At 48.2% G+C, this 26,407-nt stretch overlaps 9 protein-coding genes across 9 annotated transcripts; 6 read left to right on the forward strand and 3 right to left on the reverse strand.

Moving 5' to 3' along the window:
- Positions 1-51: 51 nt before the first annotated feature.
- Positions 52-2,141, reverse strand: HD556DRAFT_1312068 (uncharacterized protein; the record flags this gene model as incomplete). Its single annotated transcript, XM_041300617.1, has 6 exons — positions 52-211; positions 326-571; positions 719-1,087; positions 1,207-1,524; positions 1,574-1,652; positions 1,708-2,141. Coding segments are annotated over 6 exons (1,606 nt in total), but the record flags the coding sequence as incomplete, so codon positions are not given.
- A 521-nt stretch (positions 2,142-2,662) lies between these two features.
- On the reverse strand, positions 2,663-3,201 carry HD556DRAFT_1312069 (uncharacterized protein; the record flags this gene model as incomplete). Its single annotated transcript, XM_041300618.1, has 2 exons — positions 2,663-3,027; positions 3,075-3,201. 2 exons carry the CDS (start codon positions 3,199-3,201, stop codon positions 2,663-2,665), a joined length of 492 nt encoding a protein of 163 aa, XP_041155550.1.
- Positions 3,202-4,253: 1,052 nt separating this feature from the next.
- On the forward strand, positions 4,254-5,112 carry HD556DRAFT_1222585 (uncharacterized protein; the record flags this gene model as incomplete). Its single annotated transcript, XM_041296835.1, has 4 exons — positions 4,254-4,496; positions 4,543-4,704; positions 4,753-4,905; positions 4,963-5,112. Coding segments are annotated over 4 exons (708 nt in total), but the record flags the coding sequence as incomplete, so codon positions are not given.
- A 1,247-nt stretch (positions 5,113-6,359) lies between these two features.
- Positions 6,360-9,572, reverse strand: HD556DRAFT_1447895 (uncharacterized protein; the record flags this gene model as incomplete). Its single annotated transcript, XM_041307358.1, has 13 exons — positions 6,360-6,478; positions 6,538-6,729; positions 6,785-6,826; positions 7,027-7,207; positions 7,267-7,511; positions 7,568-7,663; positions 7,738-7,806; positions 7,858-8,015; positions 8,072-8,130; positions 8,183-8,296; positions 8,347-8,516; positions 8,571-9,273; positions 9,543-9,572. The coding sequence occupies 13 exons, from the start codon at positions 9,570-9,572 to the stop codon at positions 6,360-6,362; spliced, it is 2,178 nt and encodes a 725-aa protein (XP_041155552.1).
- An 8,706-nt stretch (positions 9,573-18,278) lies between these two features.
- On the forward strand, positions 18,279-19,479 carry HD556DRAFT_861169 (isoprenoid synthase domain-containing protein). The gene is made up of 3 exons (XM_041311859.1): positions 18,279-18,705; positions 18,756-19,044; positions 19,100-19,479. The coding sequence occupies exons 1-3, from the start codon at positions 18,374-18,376 to the stop codon at positions 19,433-19,435; spliced, it is 957 nt and encodes a 318-aa protein (XP_041155553.1). The 5' UTR covers positions 18,279-18,373; the 3' UTR covers positions 19,436-19,479.
- A 507-nt stretch (positions 19,480-19,986) lies between these two features.
- Positions 19,987-21,507, forward strand: HD556DRAFT_861880 (uncharacterized protein). Its single transcript, XM_041311862.1, has 3 exons — positions 19,987-20,018; positions 20,067-20,296; positions 20,343-21,507. The coding sequence occupies exon 3, from the start codon at positions 20,398-20,400 to the stop codon at positions 21,382-21,384; it is 987 nt and encodes a 328-aa protein (XP_041155554.1). The 5' UTR covers positions 19,987-20,018; positions 20,067-20,296; positions 20,343-20,397; the 3' UTR covers positions 21,385-21,507.
- Positions 21,508-21,821: 314 nt separating this feature from the next.
- HD556DRAFT_1210694 (P-loop containing nucleoside triphosphate hydrolase protein) lies at positions 21,822-22,836 on the forward strand (the record flags this gene model as incomplete). The annotated part of the gene is made up of 3 exons (XM_041296562.1): positions 21,822-21,983; positions 22,041-22,479; positions 22,538-22,836. Coding segments are annotated over 3 exons (900 nt in total), but the record flags the coding sequence as incomplete, so codon positions are not given.
- Positions 22,837-22,931: 95 nt separating this feature from the next.
- HD556DRAFT_861193 (uncharacterized protein) lies at positions 22,932-24,613 on the forward strand. Its single transcript, XM_041311860.1, has 10 exons — positions 22,932-23,035; positions 23,089-23,214; positions 23,288-23,370; positions 23,500-23,564; positions 23,639-23,668; positions 23,723-23,763; positions 23,820-23,855; positions 23,907-23,933; positions 23,988-24,123; positions 24,214-24,613. Exons 2-10 carry the CDS (start codon positions 23,200-23,202, stop codon positions 24,390-24,392), a joined length of 612 nt encoding a protein of 203 aa, XP_041155556.1. The 5' UTR covers positions 22,932-23,035; positions 23,089-23,199; the 3' UTR covers positions 24,393-24,613.
- Position 24,614: 1 nt separating this feature from the next.
- On the forward strand, positions 24,615-26,347 carry HD556DRAFT_861826 (uncharacterized protein). Its single transcript, XM_041311861.1, has 7 exons — positions 24,615-24,835; positions 24,890-25,349; positions 25,467-25,562; positions 25,614-25,733; positions 25,783-25,860; positions 25,916-26,060; positions 26,118-26,347. Exons 1-7 carry the CDS (start codon positions 24,719-24,721, stop codon positions 26,275-26,277), a joined length of 1,176 nt encoding a protein of 391 aa, XP_041155557.1. The 5' UTR covers positions 24,615-24,718; the 3' UTR covers positions 26,278-26,347.
- Positions 26,348-26,407: the final 60 nt, after the last annotated feature.

Consider the following 26,407-nt stretch of genomic DNA (forward strand, 5'->3'; position numbering starts at 1 on the left):
GTCGATATGCAGTTTGTTCAGGAAGCTCGGTGTTGAACCCGTCAGTAGTACCGAACAATGAGATGGACTGGACGTAGTGCGAGAGTTGGTGCAATTTAGGAATATTGAAATGATCTCGAACTTCGAGTTCGCGCAGGATTTCTTTGTTGGCGTGAAATACCGAAAGGGCGCTCTCCAGATGATCAAGGGTGTCAACTGTGTGTATTCGAAGCTGCGCATAATAAGAAAAATCTAGAATAGCGCGTGCAACCACCAACACTCCACTGGTAAATATTAAAAAATGATTCTGTCAGTGCGAGCCTTGTTAAGCATGTTTGAAGCATACCTTGGTACTGCACCAGCAAGCAACCCTACAAAAACACGCTGCATCTGCTTGTGTTCTGTACCCGTCCATTGTTTCACCGTCGAGATTCCTTTTTGAAGTGCCGAAGACCGGATAATCCGGTATGGCTTTGAAGCGTGCGTCCATTTCAGCTTGACCAACGATATCAAGGCACCATTTAACCAAGTGATCTTTGAAGACCCTTGTGGAGTTGGTGTAGGAGGTCGGGTGTGAAGGCAAGGAAGATGTCTGTGTGTGGAAGGTCAGCCCAAAAAGGATGATAGACGGTGCGTAATCCATAGTCTTTGAATTCAGCTGGATGTTGACCATTTTGTCGCTTCTTCAATATCTCTTTTATCAATGGAGGGTCCCGCATCGGTGTACTCAGTGGATCACCTCTTTCATCCGCCGCAACCAGACATTTTGGGCAACGGTTCTCCTTGCAACATGCACCAGGCATTGTTCAGGGAAATCCGCCACATATGCTGCAAGGATCGGGTAAACTTGGCGGATCATCGAGTCAGCGCATACCATTTCAATGCCATTTTGTCCTGCAGCAATGAGCGGTTGCAGCAGGAGGGACATACAATGGTGGAAGAGCCGGTAACCAGCAAGGGAGCGTGTATCTGATGTAAAGCATTCGAGTTTTTCTGCAGGTAAGTACCCAATCAGGACTGTTGCTCGTGCTGACAGTTGTCGCCTTTTTTCTTTGGCAATGTTGCCGATTGAGAGGTATATAGGCCACGCAGATTTGTCACCTCGGAACTGTGACAAACATGTCTTGTCTGAAGCAAGAATGATAGGTGCTATGGTCGCTCCTTTCGGTAACTGTTTCTGGACGTTGTAGGTCAGTCTTTGCTTAACTTTTTGGATCGCATACTCACTTGCTTTTCCCCCCACCAATCTGCAGTCCACATGTCACCAATCACTCGGTTGAGTCCCGCAGAGTCTGTGTATGCTTGTGCAGGTGCGTACACCATGTGATCCTTGAATTGAGGATTTCCGATCAGGTCTTTGATGCACTCCACAGGATCACGCATCCAAAGCTCGACATCTTCATGCAATGGTTCACCCTTCTCGTCTGTTTGGTTTCCCCGGACACTGATCTTCTTGCAGCTCCAGGCAGCTCCATGCGGAAGTTCATCGACCTTCTGGAGGAACGATCGGTTGTTGTGGAAGGATGGTTGCATTCGGTTTCGTGTCTGTCACACCAGTAAGTCCAATTCTTTCAGCGGTCAATGTGTAACTTACTATCGGCAACTTTAGAAAATCATTGGTTCGGGTCTGGCCCAGACTTTTAACGAGCCACTCTGCGAGTCCCCATTCTTCCCTGGCGACTGAAATCAATCATTTTGCAGAGGAGATGAAGACAACAGGGTACGTACTCATCGCAAAAAGGTGCCCACTCGTCCTCACCCATGCTTTTTTTATACTTCCGATAGCTCTCAAAACCAGTTTCTCCCTCCCGCAGAGTCCGTCCACCATCAGGGCATTCCTTGAAATATCGCCCACTATTTGTTCTCACAGCATCTTCATCAGAAACCTCCTCGATGGTCACCCTCCGACTTTTCAGCGCTGGTGGGTTGCCTTGATCAGCATCGGAGGACTTGGAACGTGAGCGACGAAGCGGCAGGCCAAATGAGCTGCCAACATCATCGTAAGCAAAGTCCACTTGTGGGCCATCTTCATCATAGGTGGCCTCAGTTTCTTCGATCGTTAACTCCCATGCCCTTCTACATTCAGGGCGGCCAGTTATGTGTCTCTTGACACCACCCCTTGTAGGGAACTCCTTACCACAAAATACGCAGCACTGGGGCATGGTTGGTGAATGTTTCGAGTGAGTGTTTCGAGTGAGTGTTTCGATTCTGATTTGTAATGTACCTACTTAAAATAATTTTCATGCGCCCTGGCCTGGACTCAATCTAGGCACACTGAGAACGCAGTCAGTTATGGAGACTAGCTATCCATGTTGGTTTTGTTGATTGGGAGGACGATCGATGGGGTGCAGTGGACGGCTCTCCCAAGAACCCACCTGAACGCAATCCCAATGGTTTTGTTGATTGGAAGGACGATCCATGGGGTGCAGTGGACGGCTCTCCCAAGAACCCACCTGAACGCAATCGCTTATGGAGACTAGCTCCCAGCTCTCCCAAGAAACCACATGAACACAGTCGGTTATGGAGACTAGCTCCCGGCTCTTCCAAGAACCCACCTGAACGCAATCGCTTATGGAGACTAGCTCCGTTGTTTCACCAATATCGGTAGGCTCTCCTCATCACAAGGTTCAAGTTTATTTTCCTGGCACAACTCCATAGCATTTCTGACATGTGCCGTAAATTTTTACCAGATGACTGTACCTTCTAGTTGCCACGCTACACTAGTTTCAAAATACCATGGGCGGCCAGAAGCAATTCTAAAAGTTGCACCCTTCGCCTCCTCACAACGCTTCACTTCTGCATCCCAGCGCTCACTAACGAGTCTTCGCAAGCTCGCTTGTAAGAGGCTAGGAGTGCCAGTGCCTGGTACTAATTCTATTAGTTGCAATTTTTTGGCGTTCTCGCAGGCCTTCACTTCTGCCTCCCAGCGCTCCAAAATGAGCTTGCAAGTATATTTGGGAAACCAGATGGGGCCTGGAGTCTGACGAAATGGAGGGCGCGGGAACATGGGGCCTGTGTCAGGCTCTTCGAGCTTTGGCCTGCAGGCCACTGGTAAGTACATTGCGATAATTGGGAGGGGCAATGGGATAACTGACCTTTTGATCTCGAGTTCCCGTCTTTACGAGCAGCGTCTTTGTGACCGGCAGATGGTGACATTGTGCTGGAGGATTCGTCAGAGTGTGGTGAGTGTTTGAAGCAAGCTTTGTACCGTTTTTTTAACATTGAGGGTATCCATGACAGTGAAAAAATATTGTGACGGTACGCTCAAATCTTTTTATCCTTTCTTTCATTAAACACACAGCTTTTAGCCAAACGAGCCCTGGAATCAACGAACAATCAAGGTTCAATTGTGAGTTGTTTGTATGTTTTATGGTCTTATATATTTTGCTAACGCTAATCACACCTTGTGCTCTAGTGACCATGGCACCTCATACTAAGGCTGCCTCCAAGCAGCAAAAATTTAAGCCCACCTCGTCAATGCCTGCAGCACCGCTGAATGCGCGCACTACCTCGTCAATGCCTGCAGCACCACCGAGTGTGCGCACCGCAAGCGGTCGAGAGCGTTGACCAACTGAAAAAGAATCCTACCGTTGTAAGTACTACTAAAATATTGTATTTTACTCGCTCATGATCCTCTATAGTTTCTGAATCTCAACATATTACCCGTCGTCAAGAAGTCAAGGAACAGAAGTCGGAAAAGCAGAAGAAAAAGGCACTGAAGGCCGCCTATCAAGACCGTCCCGACAACTTTGAGCAAGAGCCTTCGGAGCTGCATAGCGACATCGACAGGCAAGAAGATATGATGGTCTGAGCTTTTTTCTTCTTTCCTAACTTAAACGAGCCACTGACCATACTTTATTCAGTTCTCCGATCACAGCATCAAGACAAAGTTGTCAAACACTAGTGCCCTGAAGTTCAGCGCAGGCAAAATTCCCCCGAGATGGCGCCACAGCAACACCAGCGCACACATAGTGCCTACTAATACTGACCGGAACACGAAAGGAAAAAAGGGTATGTGTTTTCTATCAATATTAGCCTGACTATCCTAATATCCCTCTGTTTGACTTTATCCAGCACCACGAAGCAACTTGAATGCGGCCAATGCCCATCTCAATGATGCTCCAGACGACACTCCTACCTTGGACGCTGATGACGATGACAGGTCTGAGTCAACCGACCTGGATGACGACAACGATGACGACAACACTGGTGAACCATTGCCAATAGCTCGGGGGACCAAGCGACAATTCAACATGTCCTTAGAAGATGTCCTGATAGTCCCGAAGGTCAAGAAAAACTCGGACGGTTCGCGTCAACGTGTCAAAGCCAGCGACTTTGACAACATCTCCAAAGAGATTCTCACAACGGCCTGCTCAATTTTTCGATGTCTGATTGTCACACGAGCCCCGTTTCCTGATTCTGTCGCCGTCGAGACAAATTTGGCCAAAGAGGCCTGGCACGAGGCATGCAAAATTAAAGATATTGATGTCAAAATAACACCTTTAGCAGTCAAAATGGTAAGCAATCTGTTCATACCACGCTCTGGGTCTGATTGATATGAAGCTCTTAAATCGCACATCACATGTGCGAGGTGAACTCAAAACCAAGATGCGCCTGCTGACTAGTTCTTTTTATGGTTTCCGGGCAAGTAATTCCATGCAGGTGATGCAACAGAACCGAGATCGGGCAGAGTCGTTGAAAGCCGATTCAGCCTTTATATTCAAGGTACGCAGATGACAATCTATATTACTGTGTGCTGACATTGGATAATAGGACTGGTCGTCAAAGAAGGGAGTCTACAAAACCGAATTGCTCCAAGAGGGCATCAACCTCATGTGGTTCTCAAATCGGAACGACGAGGGCCTCATCTACCATAAGTACTTCAATCCCTTTCCTGTTAGAGCTCTCGCACTCGTGCTTACAGCGGTGAGCTTATTTTGTATTCAAGTTCTTATGAGGGCACTAACAATGTCTTATTCATAGATCGAATGTTGTATCGACGAGTGGCTGCCAGGCATCAAAGAAGACATCAAGTTCACATCCGCTACATATGGAGCTGTCTACAATAATCATTTGGGCTCACTGCTGCGCTTTGATGAGCGCACTGCACCTTACAAACTTCTCGAGAGAATCTGTACCAATCTGCATGATGTAGGCCGGTATGTTTTGACTTACTATTACTCTAGTATTCTAACATTCATGCTTCGAAGTTTCATGCAGGTGTTGAATCACTCGGTCTGTCATCGGCTAGTACTACATCCCGGGTCCACACTGAGAACAAGGCCTTTGAAGACGCCATTCGAGAGTACCAGCTGGAGGAGCAGGATGACGCAGAGGCTCCGAGTCGTAGCCAGAGTGGTGCACCCTTGGCAGCACTTTCAAGATGTTCCCACATACCGTCAGACCCTATTATTATGTAGCAAATATATAGTCTAAGAGACCCCCTCCTCCAGGAGGCTTCGCCCTAGTTTTCCAAGGATGTGTGGCCATCCCTCGAGAGCATGTAACCAGAGCCTCATCACAGAGGGTAAGCGCAACCTCCTGGTATGTTCCCTGGAGAGCCTCAACATAGCAGCCTCTCCAGATGCTCACTGCCTGCCTCCCCATGTCAGCATCTCCAGATGTCAGCAAGTGTGATAGCGGATGTGTTCTGGAGCCTCTCCGTATCTGTATGTTATCCATACTTCCATACTTCCATATTCCAGTTTGAATGTTTTATTCCATTTCTGCACCCAATCCTCCGTGATCGTGATTGTCTTGAGGAGTCAAACGAGGCCTGATCACATACAAAACATTGCATTGGCTGATACTATGGTAGATACAAAGGACACGGTAGATACGTCAACGTTCGACAGCAAGCACGACAACCAAAAATGACGAAACAACTCAATATATACGCGGCCGAGGAAGTCACCTGAATGCAAAAAATGAGGCCTGCGAGCCTAAGGAGTTCGTCCTCAATCCTCCTGGTCCTTGGGGTACTCGTTAGGATACTCACGCCCATACCCATGCTGGTATCTGCCTTGTGGACCAAAATATGCACTGCTGGGAGGGTGCCAATAAGTCTCGACATAACCGTCGTATCCATCGTGAGAATTGTGGTAGGGAGCATCATGGTAATCACCGTGATACTGAGGCTGAGGACCATGGGGGGGCTGGGGGGCATGAGCCATACGGGAGTCATGGTAATATTCGGGCGGCGGGTAACGAGCAAAGCCTTGTCCATAGCGCGATGGCATTGGACCCCTTGGGCGTGGACCATACATCCCTGGTCTCATGTCTGCATCGTGCGCCCGCGTCATGGAGTGACTCTCGGCATTAAAGTCTCCGTCGGTAGGTGCAGCCGCCATCTCGGATTCGGTACGCCGCTCATGATGGGATCATGGCATCCCCATGACAGGCTCCCTGCGCCCAATGGGTTGGTCGTGAATTGTCGCAGGCTGCAGGGATGGAGGTTGCATGAGAGGCGACTTAGCTGCTGGCCCAAGAGATTCCCCGCCTGCAGGGATGGAGGTCGCACAACAGGCGACTTAGAAGCTGGTGCGAGAGATCCTGCACGCACGATGTTGTCCGGGAATAAGTCTACCGAAGCATGACGAGTTGGCGAGGGAGGCAAGGGACGTGTGGGGAGGCTGTTGGTAGCATCAGCATTGCTCGAGCGAGTCTCTGCTGCAGCTTTGTTGACGGCACTACCGTCAGGAGCATCGACGTCATTATCCACGATGGGATCGACTGCAGTCACAGGATGCTCTAAGGATCGTGTCAGTCAATGGAAATTGTAACAATGTAGTCAACAAATTCATACCTTGAGCTGACGAACCATTAAGCAGACGTTTAGCAGGTTTGGCTACAATATACATCAGTCGCCTTATAGAAGCAAATGCAAGAGGAACAAACATACCTCATACATCTCGAATATGTTCATCACCGGAGGACTCAGCAGTCCCCGACGGTGCTCTCCTCTCAGGCACCTTGGGTTTAGGCCTCACAGGTACCTTACCTTTCATCTTCTTTGCTGAGACTGCCTTCTCTGCAGGCGCAACAGACGGTGACCTCTTTTGGATGCTCGCGAGGCGCCTTCGGATTTCGCCTTCCGCTTCTTGGAGGAAACATCATCTTGGTAATCGGAGTCGAGAACCACTGATTCCTCCAGGTTTTCATCTAGGTCCTCTGAGCCAGACGGAGTATCACTAGATGCCAAGGAAATGACCTCCTTGTCGACCTTCTTCTGGCCCGTCGGGCACTTAACGACTTTGAATTCTCGGGAGGGGGGAGGCTGGGGCGGACAGGTGCAGACACGCTTGGTTCGTCATCGGACTCGTCAGCAAGAGATGTTGTGGAAGCAGGCAGTGCCGATGCTTTCTTTGATGTTTTGCCTTTGACTATGGAAGTAGCTGTGCTCTGCTTCAGGCGCAGAGCACCCAGGCGATCCGATTTGCCATTCACAAAAAGGCGACGTCCTGCAGTATGAACCGAATCTGCTGCAGGAGGCGCGCCCTCCACTACTGGGCACTCAGAAGTGAGGACTTTAGCTGTATAAAAAGATCATTTGTAAGCAGGCGAAGACTGAAATTGAATAAAAACATACCTCGCTTAGCTTCGGCAATTTTTTTGATGCTCATGGTCCCCGCCTTCAAGGCTGCGATGACAATGCCGGTCTCCTTCAGAGTCAGGTTTGCGATACCTTTATTACGGTGGTATGAAAACCACCTGGGAGGAGCATGTCCTCCGGATATCCTTTGATGATCATTGACATACGCGTGAGCTCCGATGGCAGTGTCTTCCACGGAAAAATCTTGTTGGACGTTAGTTTTCCGCCCAGTGCATCTGTCCCTCAGTGTCAGCGAACAAACGACAAATGAAATACACTCAAAATACCAATTTGACGATGCAACTCATCCTTGATCCACTTGATTCCATGCTTGGAAATGTCGAGAGATTCTGAAGGGGGGACTGAAGCCCCGCGTACGTTGGCATCGATCCCAATGCTGTCTTCATCAAAGGCCTCTTCGACGACACCGAGTGATGTCAGGTTACTAATGATTACATGAGAACTTCGTCACCAGGAACGTCGAGACAATACTTACTATACCTGGCTTTCAAGTGACCGATGATAGTATCTTCATCAGCCCTACAGCGCGATTTCCAAAACTAAAATTAAGATAGTGATTAGGTGACGTTTATGTGGCCTACAAATACTCACACCCTCAGCTCCAGGTGTCGTATGGGCTAGGCCCAGCGAGCCGTCTTGATTAACGACTTTTCCGCACGCTACAAAAGCAGCCTCAAAGCCATAGCGAGCTGCTGCAGAGTCCATCTGTCTACCCTCAGTAACACAATAGTAAAACATGACGGAATTATACTCACAAGGCCAGAGATCTTTGTGCCAAATTTGTGGAACTCTTGACCCCGCATAGCAACCGTCTGAGGAATACCCAGGAGCATCGCTGACTGTTCATGAAGCTCGAGGATGTTTTGCCACTTGTCCGGGAATGCTGCCTTGAAGAGTTCATAGCAATTACGGCGCACAGTGGCACCTTGAATCACCGCATTAGAATGACAGAACATCGGCCACAAGATGTAAAACTCACTTGGTGTGCCATGAATCTCGGGGGCCCTCCTGCCGAGCCTCGCAAGCTCGTCCTTGAGGTGGTCCTTGAAGTAACTACTGTAAGCGTTCCAATGGTTGACAGTACTGGTGGAGCGCGCATGGCTCTTGTTCCAAAGTATGACGATCTGATGAGTGGGGATGGCTGTTTTGCTACTTAGATCTTGAATCATACGTTCGAGTTCCACGAATCCCTCTCGGAGCACAGCATTCGCTGTCTGAAATCTTCGCCCCTTCACTGCAGGGACGACATCAGATGTATCGTCCATGGGGAAGTCGAAAGCATCATCCATGGGAAAGCCGTCAGTGTAAGGATGACCCTCCCATTCTGCAGGCCCTGTCGGAGTAGGAGGTGTGATGTAAGTCTGAGGCACAGCAGGTAGCAACGTCGATGAGCCGGCAATGTGGTTGTCATCTCCGCCATTTTCGAAGGAACCCAACATCATACCACTGAAGTCATATTGTTCCAGTGGTAGAAACGAGGGTTTTGTAAAGAAGTTGGGCTGTGGAGGCTGGCCACCATCTGGGCGAGCATTCTCAGATGAATTGATAAGAGGAGCCTCGTAAAACACATCTTGTATAGGAAGCTGCAAAGGCACCGAACGCTCTCGAAGAGCAGGCTGAGGAGGCACCGAACGCTCTCGAAGTGCAGGTGTTACGACTGGGATGAGTCGAGGTATCTCTGTCTGAGTAGACAATCGGCAAAATGCCAGATAGACGTGAGGTATGCTCTCGATTGAGAGATCAAGGGTTCTGGCTAAGGCGAGTGTCGATGACTCCCTTAGAATAGTGGTTCTTAGACAGTAAAGTTGGAGACTTTACTGAAGGACAATGTTCCAGGTAAAACCCAGTAGATTAAAGTAAGGAATACAACAGTAGGTAGGTAGGTTTATATACCAGTGTTCAAGCGGAGCTTGTAGATGCTTTATCAAGATAGAAGCAAGAAGAGGCGGACAGCCCGCTTGGCGAGATAAGAGATAGACATGATAAGAGATAAGCGTGATACGGACGGCCCGTTTAGAAGGAGACAGAGAAATGAGTATAGGGGTCTAAATGTTACTGTAACATTACCCCCTTACTAGGGTTGAAACCACCGGATTCAATCATCCTGGTTAGCATAGTAGATGGGATCGTCAGAATACTCTAAGTCGTCTTCTGGTCCAGCTCTCATGCGTTCCTCCGAATAGAGCATTTCTTCTTCTCTGCATAGTGCTGCGTATGCTTCATCGGCGTTATTCTCCCAGGTTGCGAGTACCTGGTAAAATCCTTCGTCTTTCCAGGTTAGAGAAGTAGGGGGTTTCTCCAGTATAATGCGGGCAATAAAATGAAAGGTGGCCTATGCCCGAGCGTCTTGCAGTATCTGCATACGCGGTTTTCATCGGGATTAGAAGAAGTCGCTCGTAGGGGTGATGGGCCTGGCTTAGGACTTAGTGCTTCATCTGCACTGGTGGCGCGTCTCTTTCCTTTATCTTTACCAGAGCGCCGAGCTCGTGTTCTTTTCCTGGTTACATCGGTTCGTCGCATAGGATGCCTAATGGCTACACTTCGTTGCTCTGCCTCCGCGATTAGCTCAGCAGGAGTGGCAGGTTGAGTTCTTCCCAGCGCTTGCATGGGTACGATTCCATCCGTGAAGGTATGCGTCGATAACGAGTTTGGAATGATAAGTGGGGGATGGATGTGGAGTGAGGCCAATGCGTTGGCCAAATCCTGTTCTTCATGATAGGATAAGAGTTGTTGGTTTGGATCGGCGGCGATGTCCTCGCGGGTAGCAGAGAACGCAGTATAAAGATGGGGGGGGTGTTCAATAGTTTCCACCGTAGGGGCAGGTACGGGGACCGCTTGGTGGTTTTCTTCTCTTAGGGAGGCTAACATGGCTTCCGTTGTCTGCGCGAGATTATTGACCGCAGCCAGTAACTCATTAGGAATGTGAGAAGAGGAAGTAGGAGCAGCGTCTTGGTATGAGGGAGGAGGGGCTCCTCTAGTGGAGCCCATAGGGGAAGGTGGGCGCGCAACCCCTGCGGTTTGTTCTGAGACGATGTGGATGACCGTTCTAATATCGTCTTTAACTTCTTCAGGAATAAGGCGCAGAGCAAAGTTGCGTATGCGCCTTTGCATATGCATGAGACTATGGCGGACTGTGTTGTCTTCAACGAGACGACAGACTCGTTCGATGATCTCAGTGGCTCTAATGATGTTGATGAGGAGGTTGATAGAGTGGGCGTTTCTTCCGAAGAGGACTTTGGTGAGCTCAATGGCATGCTGGGGACAGAGGAGTGCTGCCTCAATGAGGGTGAGGTCTTCAGCTTGGGTGATGTAGGCTTCGTATCGTTCGTCATTGGAGTCGAGGGCGGCGGTTTCGAAGGTGGAGTGGTATGGCAAAGTGTAGGTGGATGCGGGGAAGGGCATATTGGTTACTTGGGTTTCGTTTACAGGGGAATGGTTCGTTCAGTTTAGCTTGTGCCTCTTCTTATATGTTGTTAAAAGCTCTTTCGAACTCCGCAGGTTCTCCTCGGGTATCCATTCGTTGCTTCCGGAAGAGTAGCCTATCCATGATACGAGATAGCGTCTTCGTTTACCCGTGCCTTTATGGCTAAGAATAGCTTCTATTTCATATTCTTCTTCGCCATTGATAATGTCAGGTGGAGGTTCGGTGTAGTTCGGTCCGTGTATCTCCGTTTCGCGATAGGAAGATAGTTCAGAAGCATGGAACGTGGGGTGAACTTTCCACTGGTCTGGGAGTTTTAGAGTAAATGTGATGGGAGATAAGACTGCGGTGATAACGAATGGGCCGTATCGTTTGGGCGCAAGTTTCCTAGAAGGTAAAGATGTCAGGAGATTGGTGGCTGTAAGCCATACCTTATCTCCTATCTTCCATGGTCGGTATTTCCCATGGCGAGATCTTTCTGCCATTCGTTGCATGGCGATGTTATGACAAGCGAGTGCTTCTTCACGTATCTTCTGTAGGTTTCTGAGTCTTTCTTCTGCTGCTGGCGTGTCTGATACTGATAAGATGTGAGGGATCCCACGTGGTTCATAGCCCATCATGAGGAAGAACGGGGACGTGTTCCTGGCATCGTGTTTCCGATGATTGTGGACGAATTCGGCGATAGGAAGATGATTTGACCATTCTAACGGGTTATTCCTGCAATAGATCCGTAGATAGGTTTCCAGTTCTTGGTTAAGACGTTCTGTTTGTCCGTCTGTCTGGGGGTGATAGGCGGTTGATGCGGCGATCTGATATCCGAGAAGTCGGGCAAGTTCTCGAGAGAATTTCGAAATGAACTGCGGTCCTCTGTCTGAGATCACTTTTTCGTGGAGGCCGAATCTTTTGAACACGTTTTTGAGGAATAGTCTGGCCACTCCTTCGGAGGTGATGTTTTTATTGCAAGGTGAAATAATTACCCCCTTCGTAAGCCCATGGTCTACCACGATCATGATAGAGTCAAAACCGCCCGATACAGGTAGGTCGGTGATAAGGTCAACAGAGACTTGGGAGAAGGGGCGAGTGGCGATGGAGGGGATCGGTCGCAACGGCGGAGTAACCGGGTGCGTGTCAGCCTTCATTTGCTGACATAAGGCGCATCCGTCAACGTATTTGCGGATGTAAGTTCCCATGGCGGGCCACCAAAAATCCCGTTTAACGAGTTCTTCCGTCTTGAATCGTCCGGGATGTCCCGCAGTGGGATGATCATGGTGTTTAAATAACACGTCATGTCGTTGGGCTGCTGGCACGTAAGCTCTATTTTTATAAAAGAGGACGCCATTGGTGCACGTCCAGTCTGAGAGGGCGGATTTCATTGGGGGAAGGCATACTCCGTCCAATGCTTCCAGGGCTTTCTGGTAGACGGGATCGTTGGCGGAGTTGCGTGCAATACTTTCTGACAAATCATTGTCAATTAGTCGCACGAACATGGTATCAGGGAGGAGAATGCGATTTTCATTATCGTCTTTTCCAAGTGAATGGTCGGGGCGTCGAGAAAGGGCGTCAGGGGCGGCTAATTTGGTCCCTGCGACGTGATGCAGCTCTAACTGATAATTGGAAAGGGCGAGCTGCCAACGTGCCTGTCGTCGTGTCAGCTTTTGGGCGGAGCGGAAGTATAGGAGGTTCATATGATCCGTGAATACTATCACGGTGTGGGGGCTTCCTTCTAAATAGTGGCGCCATTCAGAGAGTGCTCTGATGACTGCCAGTAGTTCTCTGTCAAAGATTTCGTAGTTCCGTTCTGCGGGGTTGAGAGATTGGGATAGGTAACCGCATGGATGGTACATTCCATTTTCATCAGTCTGCAGCAGTACTGCTCCGGTTGCTGCCAACGATGCATCGGTAGCAATAGCGAATTGGCGAGTTGGATCTGGGTTTCTCAGTACTGGTTGCGATAAAAAGGCGTTTTTAAGGTGGTCAAAGGCGTTCTGACATTTGTTAGTCCAAACAAAAGGGTGGTCTTTCTTCGTGAGGTCGATAAGGGGTCGAGCGATATCCGAGTAGTGAGCAATGAACGTCCGGTAGAAATTGCAGAATCCTAGGAAAGACCGTGTGTCTTTTAGGTTCTCCGGGGTTGGCCAGTGTTTGATTCCGTCTACTTTGGCGGGTTCCATCCCTACTTCTCCTGGTCGGATCATCATTCCCAGATATTCCACTTCTCGTGCATCAAAGGTGCATTTTTCCGGTTTAACGAATAGTTTTTCTTTTCGAAGGATGTCGAGGATTTCGATGGTCCGTGCTTGGTGTTGCTGGAGATCCTTTGAGAAGATCAATAGGTCGTCCATGTATATGACTAGCCATCCTTGGTTTATCTGCTTCTGGCAGAGTTTGGTCATGAATGCTTGGAAAGTTGCGGGGGAATTCGTTAATCCAAAAAACATGACTGTTGGCTCGAACAGTCCTTCTTGAGTGGTAAACGCAGCTTTCCATCGATCTTCTGGGTGGATCCTTACGTTATTGTACCCTGATCTAATGTCGATCTTCGTGAAATACTTAGCGTCATATAGTTGTTCGATGAGGGATTTTGGCAAGGGGAGGGGATATTGATTTCGTACGGTCCAATCGTTGAGATACCGATAATCCTGACAAGGACGTAGTTCTCCGCTCTTTTTTCCTACGAAAAAGAATCCGCTGGCTTGAGGTGACTTGGAGGGGACAATAAAACCTTTTCTAGTGTTTTCTTCGATAAATGTTTTGACAGCTTCTCGTTCTTTTCCTGATAATGGATAGACTTTTGACGTTTTGGGTACAAATCCTGGTTTGAGGTCGATACGATGATCTACTCCGGGTCTTTCCGGCGGGAGTTTGTTAAGACCATCCTTGGCAAAGACGTCTTGATACTGATGGAGGAAGTGGGGGACGAGTTCTTCGAAAGTTTTCTTTTGCTTTTCTATTTCTCCTGCAACCGCGAATTCTTGGGCTTTATTACTTGTTTTTCCAAAGTTTTGTTCTCTTTTTGATGTTCCGTCTTGAACGAGTGGGGTATCGAAGGTCATATCTTTTATGATGCGTACGGTGGATCCATCAGTGGCATACTCGACAAGTACTTCGTCGTCGGCCAATTGATAGTCAAATGGGTCTGCGACTGGAGTTTTGAAGTTTTCTGACCAGACGTCGTCCTTTGTGTCATAGTTAGGTATTTCTTCATCAACTATCGGCTTCCGTAGTTTGGAATTTGTCCAAGTTCAGTTCGTTTCTTTTCTGACTTCTTTTCTTTTTCTGAAAAGCGGTGGGAGTGACTTCTTGCGTCTCTTTCTGTCGATGCTTTTTTCTATGGCGAGCGACCTCTTCGTTGATGGGAGTAATACGGTCTTGGCCTCCCAATCGATCTGAGGTTTTAGTGCAGCAAGCCAGGGAAATCCTAGGAGGATTTTGTCTTGTTTAGCTAACTTTGCCACATTGAACTTTCCGATCATAGTTCGTTGATCGATTTTGATCGTGAGTACGCAATAGCGAGAGATAAGTCCTCCTTGAGCGTCTGATCCATCGGCGGTGATAACAGGGAAGGGTCGTGAAAGTTTATGGGTTTTTATTTTGTGCCTTTTGCAGAAGGTATCGCTGATAAAGGTGCCGGATGCTCCGGAATCGATAACCATGGATGTTTCGACGGTTTGTACGCGTTTATCGGAAAAAATGGATGCAGGAATTCTTAATTCATTTCTGGTTCCGATAGAACGTATTAGTCGTACATGAGTGGGAGTTACTGACGTCGAGGCAGCGTCCCTTTCTAAAAATCCATTTCCACGAAGCGGCGTTCCACTTCAGTGAAATCGCTGTCTTCTTCTTCTTCGACTTCTTTGGCTTTTTCTTTCATAGTCTTCCTTCGGATCGGTGCTTTTCTTTTAGGAATTTCTTCTTCGTTCCTCTCCTTCTTTCTTCTGATAGGGGTCCTGGAGGAGGAAGCGCGACTTTCGACTTCGTCGTCGCTGCTACTTTCTTCTTCTTTGTTTCTTCGGATCTGTCCTCTTTCTCTAGGGTGGAAGGAGGCGTCGTTGGCACGGTGTCCTACTTGGTGACATTTGAAGCATCTTCCTTCTTTAAGGTGCTTCTTTAATTCTGCGTCTGAAAGACGGCTTATGCGGTCGACTTCCATGTCGTCGTTTCTTTTCGGAATGTAATGCCTATTTCCGAAGTTCTTCTTCTTCTGTTGCTGAGGTCTTTCTTTCTTTTTTATGGCTTTCCATCTTTGGAAGGCGTTATCGAGATTAATGCAGGAGTTGACGACAGTGTCGAAGTCATCAAGGGTTTCGCCTGTTTTATACAGGTTGTCTTGAAGCCCGTAGTCTAAGCCTTGTCGAAAGAATTCGATGAGGGGGGCTTGTTCGGTCATTCCTGCCCGGTGTGCGAGGAGTTTGTAATTGGAGATATAGGTATGGAGATCTCCTTTCATCTCCAATCCTCTTATCTTCGTCATGGCAGTTCCGGCGGGGTCCATGGGTTTAAAGGCTTCGTCGAAGTCCTTTTTGAATTTGATCCAGGTACCGTAGCCGATCATTTGTCCAGAGGTGTCTTTCCTCTTGGGGTCTAGGGCTGCTTCCATGAAGTCTTCTGCCCAGGCTGCTGCGTTTCCTTTCGTCATGTAGGATAACACAAGGATGATCTTCTTTTTATCATCAACGTAGACTTTGTCGTTAATGTCGAGGTATGCATGACATTTCATCATGAATCTCTTTGATTCTTCCCTGTCTCCATCGAATTCGGGAGGGGAACCGATCTTTAGTTCTATTTCTTTGTTCTGCGTCGTCATGGTGTTCAAAGGAGGAATGGTTGGTAGCGCTCCTAAGTTCAAGGCTCCGATTAAAGGAGTTAACGAAGTCGTGGTGTCGGTTTCGTTGCAGATGGCAACGGTTCAGGTGATAAAGACTTTAATCTTTTGTTACGACTGGGATGAGTCGAGCTATCTGTGTCTGAATAGACAATCGGCGAAATGCCAGATAGACGGAGGTATGCTCTCGATTGAGAGATCAAGGGTTCTGGCTAAGGCGAGTGTCGATGACTCCCTTAGAATAGTGGTTCTTAGACAGTAAAGTTGGAGACTTTACTGAAGGACGATGTTCCAGGTAAAACCCAGTAGATTAAAGTAAGGAATACAACAGTAGGTAAGTAGGTTTATATACCAGTGTTCAAGCGGAGCTTGTAGATGCTTTATCAAGATAGAAGCAAGAAGAGGCGGACAGCCCGCTTGGCGAGATAAGAGATAGACATGATAAGAGATAAGCGTGATACGGACGGCCCGTTTAGAAGGAGACAGAGAAATGAGTATAGGGGTCTAAATGTTACTGTAACACCTGGCTTCAGACGGCTTTGGCTTTGAAAAACTGCGGGCCAGGCCAAAGCCGTCAATGACGGCTTGGCTTTGGCCTGGCTCGGCCTGAGCCGCGGCCCGAGCACTGAAAACAGAAAAATGGTTCAGACAAGGATGACATACTATTTACACGAAGTCGCTGTCTGATTCTACGAGATCCTCATCTCCCTCCAGAAGAGCGTCCCAACCTTCATCCTCGGCATCACTCAGCTTCTCGGAGTCGTTAGTGTCTGACTCAATATCCAAGTCCTCGAGAGCTTCCTCAGTTGATGATGATGGTCCAGGCTCACGGAAGAGTACGTCGTGGCGGAGGGTGCATTTGACGCATTGAAGTGCCTCAACAATGTCACCCTTGAGACGGTTTCGGCGCTTGCTGATGGTGATACCGCCCTGTGAGAACGCGCACTCACTTGAAACTGACGATGCCATAATTGACAGGTACTGAAAATGATGAGTGTGCTATCTGCTAACACTGTGGCAAGTGAGTTGTGTCGAGCTTGAAAAGAATGTCTGCGACTCACTGTGATTCTTACCACATGAACATGCACACAATGTAAGTGATTGAAAAGCTAAAATGAGACAGAAGTCAGATTTTCGATCGACAATCGTCAAACAGTTTGAGCTTGGGCGCTGCAGGCACAGTTGACTAAGCCGCGGCCTGAGCCGGCGGCTTTGGCTTTTCATTAGCCCAGGCCAGGCCAAAGCCGTCACCAGGCCGTGACTTTGGCTCGGCTCGGCTTGGCCTATTCAGGCCCGGCTTGGCCTGGCCCACGGCCTGAAGCCGGGCCGTGCACATCACTAACCATGCCAGTGTACCCGCATTGAATACTGACGAGCTCACTTTGGGAAAAGGTATGGACGGTGTTATTGTGCTCTGCGTCGTTGCCGTGAGTTTTTTTAAATTTGAAACCATGTTTCTTTTCTGATTGTTTCCAGCTTGAACGTGCCCTCAAGTTTGTCGAAGACAGCATCATCAATGTCGATGAAGTTCTCGCGTCTATGGCCACTGGCAAGTTTTCTGTCAAGCTCCCGGCGAAACGCAACAAGGTAACGGGCAAGATGTCGAGCGGATGTTACAAATTTTCCTTCGCCAATTGGCACGACGAGACGGAAGCATACATGAAGTCGATCGGTAACAGGAACGAGGACTCTAAACTAATCATTATTTCGCGCGCACGAAGGTATATGAAGAAGTCTGCGAGGGGAGATGCCTCGGATGAAGATATGGAGGAGACTCAGAGCATTGACGAGCGCGCCCTCATTTGTAAAGTTTCTCTCTCCACTTAGCGTTATCATTGCTGACTTCTTTTTTTTAAATAGAATACTACCCTAGTACTATGGGCTTTGACACAACGTTTCTTTTCTTTCCCGCTGATGCCAATAACAGACTCGCACATTTTTCCTACCCGTTTTCTACCAGTACTATTACTAATACATTCAAGTTGCTTTGCCGCCTTATATTTCCTTACTTTTTTTCCTGTTTGTTTGCAATGCGCACTTTTTCTTCTGACTACCAGAGGGATAAGTAAGATTAAGACGAGAATCAGAGATTGACATGCCTGATTAAGTTGCCCGCTGATTTTTGCATATTTGTGCTTATTAAGTCATTTAAGTACAAAAAGTGAATCAGTGATTTTGCTGATGTGTTTAAAGAAGCGCGATTCAAACCTTGCTATAATTCGAGTAGGTGACGCATAGAACAGGTGAGTTTACACCCCCGCTTTCTTTCAATCTGACCGGTGGACCCTTATTTCCAAAATCACGCAGTAGTCCGAGCCAACACGACACATCCGCTAGCAAGATCGGCATCGTATAAAGAGTGACATATTTCAGAGTCTTTGTCTCATAACTCGGGTCTCTTATTTCTCCATTCCCTCATTTCGACGTTCACGAGTCTGACAACCTCCATGGCTTCTGCCGCAACTTGCACCGTCACTTCTTCTGACACCGAGCCCACAGAGTTTATTTTACCTGACTTCTTCAGCAATTGCCCTACCCCATGCGACTAAACCCTCACTGTGATCAGGTATCTCGCGCTTGTGCACAATGGCTTGCTAGCGAAGGCCATCTAGTAGAGCCCGATGTTACAAAATATACTACGATATTGCGCCCAGGTTACTTCGTTTCATCTTGTTACCCTGATGCGGATGCTTTCCATCTACAAGTCTGCGCGGACTTCCTGGGCTGGTCATGGAAATTGGATGACTGGCTCGAGATCGAAAGGTTGCTCCATGTCAATGATGCATGGAGAATGCGTGACTGTTGCACATCTGCGTACCGCGATCCTGTCAACTTCCAGACGGAAAGACCTAGTGGAAAGATGTGCAAATCGTATGTCTATTCTCGTGGCGCACACGTTCTAACCATATTACGGTTTTAAGATACTTCAGTCGCTTTAAGAAGACTGGCGGCCCTGGCTGCACAAAGCGCTTTATTCATACAATGGACTTATGGTTTATCTCCGCGGCCAAGGAGGCGGAGAACCGCGTCAAGGGACATATCAATGATGTTGAATCTTACATCGAATTTAGGCGCGACTTGAGCGGCTGCAAGCCTTGCTTTGCCCTTATCGAATTCGCCTGTCAGATTGATCTTCCCGACGAAGTAGTCTCGCATCCAGTCATCATGACGCTGGAGGAGGCTGCCAATGACTTCATTTCTTGGTCAAATGTAATACCTCATTCTGTCGTCGAAGTTGAGGCACTACTGATATCGCTGCTGACAGGATATTTTCTCCTATAACATAGAGCAAGCTCGCAATAGCACCCATAATTTAGTTGCTGTGCTCATCGTCAAACAAGGTCTCGACCTGCAAGGTGCTATTGACTACTCCGCCCAGCTATGCAATATCTCCCTCCAACGCTTCGAAGAAAACCGTGCTGTCCTCCCCTCATGGGGAGAAGAAGTCGACAAGGATGTGGCTAAGTACGTCGAAGGACTGCAGAACTGGATTACCGGTACGCTGCAGTGGTCCTTCGAGTCCGCCCGCTATTTCGGGAAGGATGCGCATATAATCAAGCAGAACAGAATTGTCAAGCTGGTTCCCAAGCGACCATTGTGAAATCCACAGCTATTGTTGTATGTAGGACCGTTTGACTTTGTGCCTGCGATGACTATCATTATAGAAAGTTACTTGTCTATGTCTTGCTTTGTGTGAAGCTGCTTTTTTTCCGCGGAACGCGCATCATGCTTCTCCTTTTTTCTTACTCAAAATGTTTTTGACTTCTGCTGTCGTGTGTATAATATTAAGCACTACTAGTCTGCCTAGTCAGACCAGAATGGAAGGAAGAGTCTTGCTTTCTATATAGAATTGTACACTCACGAATATGTACATATGTACCAATTTTTGTACAATTTTTGTGAATGATGCATTTAAGTTGGCGCGGTTCAGTGTCAGGTCTAGAAGAGCTCTGCAGGATTCTTCACATTGCTGAGATTTATGCACCGTAGAGCTTCGTACGTAAGAGAAGCGACCTGCTTCAAGGCTACAGTTTCGGATGTCAACGTTCCGTCTCAGAATCAGCAGGTGATCCAGGGCGCTGTTGAACGTTGATCATCGATGATGCCCCATCTGTGCATTTGCCACAGATTGTCGCTAAGACTGTGGCATCATAAATTCCAGTGACATCTTCGAGGAATGCATAGTGAGTGCTAGCCCCTATCTCAAAAGTTAACGTTCAACACCTATGCAGGGAATCACTAGAAAACACAACCAGTCTAGTTACCTGTGGCAGTGGCACGTGCACGTCCGATATAGGGTGGTCACCGTGTGCGTTCGGGCTTGGAGTCAAACCATTTCTTTTTACGACTATGATCACTGCATAATACTACTTGCTGCTCGACTTTAACAAGAAACAGAGTGCATTCAGCTATGGATATGCAGATGCCTCGTGAAGGGTTGAGCTATATAGTTCCACCAGGGGTAGCTACATTGATGCGGCTGTGACGCACCTTGACGTCATTTTTAGCCATGTCAAAACCTGTTAAAGGAGCCAAATCAGCTTCGTCTCTTACTCGCACGTCATGGAACCCATTTCATTCAGACTTAACGACCTTCCGACTGAGCTCGCCCTCATCATCTTCAAGCATGCGGCACAACCACCTTTTGCTCAATATGCGCCTTTCACCCGAGATCCATACTCATCCGCCCTTTCACTATGCCAGGTCTCCAAAATTGTCAGGCGCGCTGCGCTGCCTGAAATTTTGCACACAGTATTATTGTCGACAACTCGCGACCTACTCGCTTTCGTACGGGCTCTGCGTATGCAAAAAACATACATTGATCAACAACATGATCTAGCTTTTGATTACGCATCTTGCGTGGACAGGATGTCAATCGGACACTTTCAGGGGCCTCGTTCCTACTTTCCCCTTCCTATGCTCGAGCTTGAAGACGAGTTCGATATCAGTCTGCTCGCTCCAGTCATTCTCGGTGCATCGTCCCTCGCAATCAGCTTTAAGGATATAAATCTTCTTTCAAAATGCCTCAAACATGCGTGCAACTCCGATGTCGACTTAAATGTCGACCACAAAAATTCTTTGCTTCCTTGGAGCATGAGAAGTTTGACGTTATTGGGTAGTTTCTCTCCTTCATGGTGGCCCTTCATGGGATCTGTCCATGGATATGCTTTCCTCGCTTCCATCCAACACCTCACCCTACTCGAGTCCACATCCTTCCAAGACCAGCCCTTCCAGTGCAACTGTGTTAGCGAAGTTGAATTTAAAGACTCCTTGGGCCACATGCATCCTTTGTGCATCGCGCGCGTTCCTTTCAAAGGATTGCAAACACTCTCGTTGGCCATTCCGCATACCAACCCCCGGCCGGTCGCTCAATGTGCGCCCCAGGATGTATGGCTGAAGTTGGTCACGTTCCCTGCTTCCGTGCTACCAGAGCCTTGTAGTACGCAACAGGAAATAGAGCGGTTTATTAAGACTGGAGCCTCGAAGTCTACTCCATATGGATTTCTAACACATTTAACGTTGTTCCATCACCGCTTGCTAAATCTTTGAGGCCTCGGGTGTCAGACAGACTACGCAATGGGTTGTATTACGGTCCATAATTTGAACATAGTTGAAAGATAGTACCTGCTCCGGGGATCGGCGCGACTTATTCGTGTAGTCTTTGCCATTGCATAACGTTCAAGCTCAAGCTCAAGTTTGTCACGCTGCATAACAGCCTGCTGGCAGCTGGACTGAGTAGTAGTACTGAGCCTTCGCAATGTTCGCATCGTCCTCTGCCGAGGCCCGACCTGTAATTTATGTACCCTCCTCTTGTTGATTTCTGGTAAAAAAAAGGTTCACAAATGGGAGCAAAAAGGCAGTTTGGTTTGCAACAGAAAGAATTGCATTGAAGTCAAGGTGAGTGACAAAGTCATATTCAAGTTCGCAGGCTTCCTTCTGATGTGGCATTTACACTTGACAGTGATCGTGCAGCAGCAAGCAGAGACACCAAGTCTATCGTCCAGATCTCACGGTCCAACATTTATCGCTTTGGTGACCCAAACTTCGCAGCGCCGGTCTTCCGTGATGTTGAATGGACTATTGATGAGGGTGAGAGCTGGGCTGTGATAGTAGGGACTGGCTCGAAGCAAAAGACGGCCCTTTTGCAGGTGCGTCATACTGATATTCTGAAGTGTTTACATCGACAAATACACACCGCGCTTTAGACACTCCTTGGTCACCTACGCATAACTCCTCCGCCCTTACCTGGAGGACTACTTTCCGACCCTCCACGCGACCCACACAACTCTGTGGCCTTTGTGTCATTCGCGCATCGGCCGCGCGCAGCAGGTGGTGCCTTCTACGACTACACTTTTCGATACGGTGCAGTCAGAGAAGAAGACCGCATCACCCTTCGAGAAAGTACGTTCGGAGAGTACGACTTTCTGAACGTCCAGCCGAAAGGTGGAAAGGTGAAGACTCCCGTCGAAATTGCACAGAACGAAGTGAAGAAGGGCATCTTTGAGGACCTAACTTCGAGACTAGGTCTTTCCTCCCTGTTGGATCTACCTTTGATCGCTTTATCAAATGGCCAGACGCGTCGAGCATGCATCGTGAAGGCTATCTTGTCTGAACCAGAGCTCCTCGTACTCGACGAACCTTTAAGTGAGTGAGTGAACTTAAACATAACGAGCGTGAAGTATCATGGCTGTACTTTGTCCAGCCGGCCTTGATGTCAATACTCGCCCAATCTTGCTGAATGTCCTTCGGTCGCTGCACGAGTCTCGCAGTCCACGCATTATCATGGGTCTCAGGATCCAGGACCCTGTTCCTGACTGGATATCGCACATCGCTCTAGTGACGGGCGAAACTATCCTGACAGGTGTCAAAGATGAAATCATGTCCAAGCATGCGGAACATCACGCAAAGGAAGCTGAGCATAGAACGGCAAGCACCACTCCGTCATATCTGCAGTCTGGCCTTGATCATGGAAAGCCAGTAGTTGACATGAAGAATGTAAATTCTCATTTCGTTTGTTCTAGCTATACTATGGGCATGTCATCGTTTCCTCTTTTTTTCTCGTTGTACTTGGAGTTTTATGATGCATCGACGACGATGAACGATTTGAAATCACCATCTAATACTTGTACGTGAGGGTATTGTACCGGTACACCTGCCGTCCCGTACAGGGCGCCAAGATAACGCTTACAATCAATGTCGTGTACGATTCAGATGTTGTGCTACACCGCCACATGAAGCCAAGCCATTAATCAGCGCTGCGCTTGTTCTCCACAAGACGAAGCCTTCTTGCTTATCAACCACAACATCACACTTATCAGCCACCAACAATTTGAATCTTTGACCCAACACAGAACTTATTAAGCCATGGCATATCAAAATGTGCGTGCTTTTTGCGACTATGAATCTGAATCAAGCGTTGATGCTATAGGTGCTTTTTCTTATCTTATTGTAGTCACAGTATGGTGGATATGGAGGACCTGGGGGTTTTTCTTCAGGTATGGCCCAGGCAGGTCCTCCGCCTGGTGCTGATCCTCAGTGAGTGTCGTTCATTTTCATTCTTATCATCGGCATAGTCGTTGTCCCTATAAACATCGATTGCAAGCGCTTCATTTCCACCCCCTTTATCATTGGTGTTTTTTGACTGATGCGCATATGATACGAAAGGCTATGGACGTGGTTCGCTGCTGTTGATACGGACCGGTCGGGCGCAATCTCTGCTATTGAGCTTGGTGCGTCTGTTCCGAGAATCTGAGGAGCGTTTTTGTTAATCAATGATGACCTGTTCGGGATCGCGGGTGATTAGAGAGGGCGTTGATCAATGGAGATTGGACTCGTAAGTTTTCGCTTTTAGGTTTTTGGGTTGGGATAGGAGCTAATGGTGGTGTAGCGTTTGATTTGGATACTGTGAAGCTCTTGATGGGCATGTTTGTGGGTGTCTTCTTTGTTACCGTGCTGTTTGATCGATTGTTCATCGGTTGCAATAGGACGTCGATCGGAGCGGAACGATCGGGTTCAACGAAGTACGATTTCCCTATCTTATCTCATCTTCCCATCGATCTAAACGAGAGTAGTTCTGTGGACTCTGGAAATATATCAAGGTGCGTACACGTCCTCAGCTTTGCTCATACAGCTTACCAGAAAACGATCAACAGGACTGGCAGAACGTATTCCGCCACTTCGACAGAGACCGCTCCGGCACCATCGACCGCAATGAGCTCCGTGACGCCCTCAGTCGATTCGGGTACAATCTCAGCCCACCCCTGATCAAGCTTATCCAAGTCAAATACGGTATGTCTCCCATCCATTCTCCCATTCGAGTCATGCACCTGTCACGTTGCCGCATCTCCGCTGAAATCATGCTAATCCAAGATATCCAAGCTTCCACTGTTGCTAGCCACTATGGCCCCACTCCTGGCATCACGTTCGATCGCTTCGTTCGCGCTTGTGTGGTTATCAAGCAATTGAGCGGGGCATTCCAGAATCTGGATACTGATAATGATGGATGGGTGCAGATTAGTTATGATCAATTTATGCAGACTGTTCTGTCGTTGCCTTGATGTGGTTTTGGTGATGGAATCAGGAGAGGAGGGGAATGTGTACTTTTAATTTGTCGGTAACAGCAACGTTATGTATGTGAGATATATCTATCTTCTTGTAGTGGGCACTGGAGTCGGCAAGCCGTGGATAGTTGAGGGCCAGGCCCTCGGGCCGGCGAACACAGGACGCGTTTCCATCACGTGGCAAGATATGTACCATTACTAGTGAGCACGTGAGGAACGCGACACGTAAATTCACCTGAACGCGCTTTACTTCAAGTTTCGAAACTTCGTGTTCTCTCAACGTTGTTCTACACCTGTAATCACATTCCTGTAATCAGTATACAATGGTCCACAACTGCATTGACTGGAGCGTCATACCACTACGTTTCTTAACGATATCGTACGGAAATAAAAAGGTCGCGACGCGATGGGGTCCAGCATCCAAAGTTCGCGAGTTCAAAGTACGTGTCACGTTAGCCACTCTCGTGACTTTTATATCATGTCTGTAATCTCAGTCCCTCCAATCTTTTGCGCACCGTAAATTTGATATCCGAGACCACCCATCCTCATCCCTGCGCTTCCGAACGACCTGCAACCTTAGCACTACACGTTTCCAGGACGACTCGACGTTTGAGGTCGATACAGAGGCATGGGAAGAAGAGGGCTTGGTGGACCTTGTCTGTTGTCTGGAGGTGTACTTGGAGGAGGTTATGCCTGGTCCACAGTCCGGCGAAGAGGCCACGCAACCTGTGGAAGAGGAACATGAGGATACTCGGGTGCACGAGCAAGTTCGAGATCCTGACGAACGGGAAGGTGAAGAGGGAGAACACAGTGATATAGCAGACACCAATGATAATGTCGAGGAGGACGAAGCACAGGACGAGGACGAGGACGAGGGGGAGAAAGAGGAGCAGGAGCAGGAGAACAAAGAGGCGGATCAAGAAGAGAACGAAAAGACAGATGAGTTTGAGGAAAGTACAGTGCGGACTAGGCCATCTCGTCGCCGACGATGGTTCGTTGCGTCTGACGACGAAGATAGTTCAAAGGCGCTTGACCGTAACTCGAGGCTGACTGCAGATTTGCAGCAGACAGAGAAGGCTGCTGTTGTTAGTGACCCTCAGCACTCTGTTCCCAATGCTGAGAACCAGTTGATTACTGCTCGTGCACAAGACACGCCACATGTCCCTGGTGAGTTACTCCCATATGCTACACAGATATGTGTGACAACGAAATATATAGACACAGAACGGCCAATTAGGAAGGAAAAGGAAGTTCCTCCTGCGTATCGCGTACGGGTGTCGTCAGTCGCTGGAAGCTCACAAGAAGGCCCAGCCCTCTTCAGAGCACATAAACCACTAGGTAGTGCACATTCTTCTTTGTCGTCCGATATCTCACACAACAGCATTAGACCAACGTGTCAAGCAAGAGCCAAATTCGGCAGGGCGATTGGAGTCTCAGCCTCAAGCGACACAGGCGACACAGGAATGTACGTTGTTTGCAAAATCATCTATCGTGCTCATCAATCTACATAGCTGAACCAGCGCCTGAGCTCATACACACCAAACTCGTCGTCAGTATCCAGCACAAACCATCCGCGCAGCATGCACAATTCAGCGCGAAGCCCCAAACACGAATAGGTAAAGTTCTCGCCGGGGCATGCAAGAGCTTCCGCTTGGATGTCAATGTGTCAGTGCTTCCGACGTTTGCGTTGAGTGTTCCTCGCCTCATATTTTCACTCTGCAGAGCGCAACTCTATTTAGTGGTGGTGACGCAAAATGATGAGGGCTTGAAGGAGGAAGATCATTTCTTGTGTGATCGAAATGAGACAGTAGAAACCGCTATCGTGGGCGTGGAAGGGAGGGCAAATTTCATGATTCGCATGCCTGAAGATCCCGCAATGTAGGATGATATATATATATATATATATCACTTTGTAGCGGAAAGGGGAATTCTACGGGTGGCTTGCTTATTCCTCGATGGTGCCGAAGGATCTGGTAAACAATACCTTCTATCTCTGATGCGCTCGATTTTTC

The sequence above is a fragment of the Suillus plorans genome (assembly GCF_016647745.1).
Source record: "Suillus plorans strain S12 chromosome Unknown HD556scaffold_69, whole genome shotgun sequence".
Taxonomy (NCBI): Eukaryota; Fungi; Basidiomycota; class Agaricomycetes; order Boletales; family Suillaceae; genus Suillus; species Suillus plorans.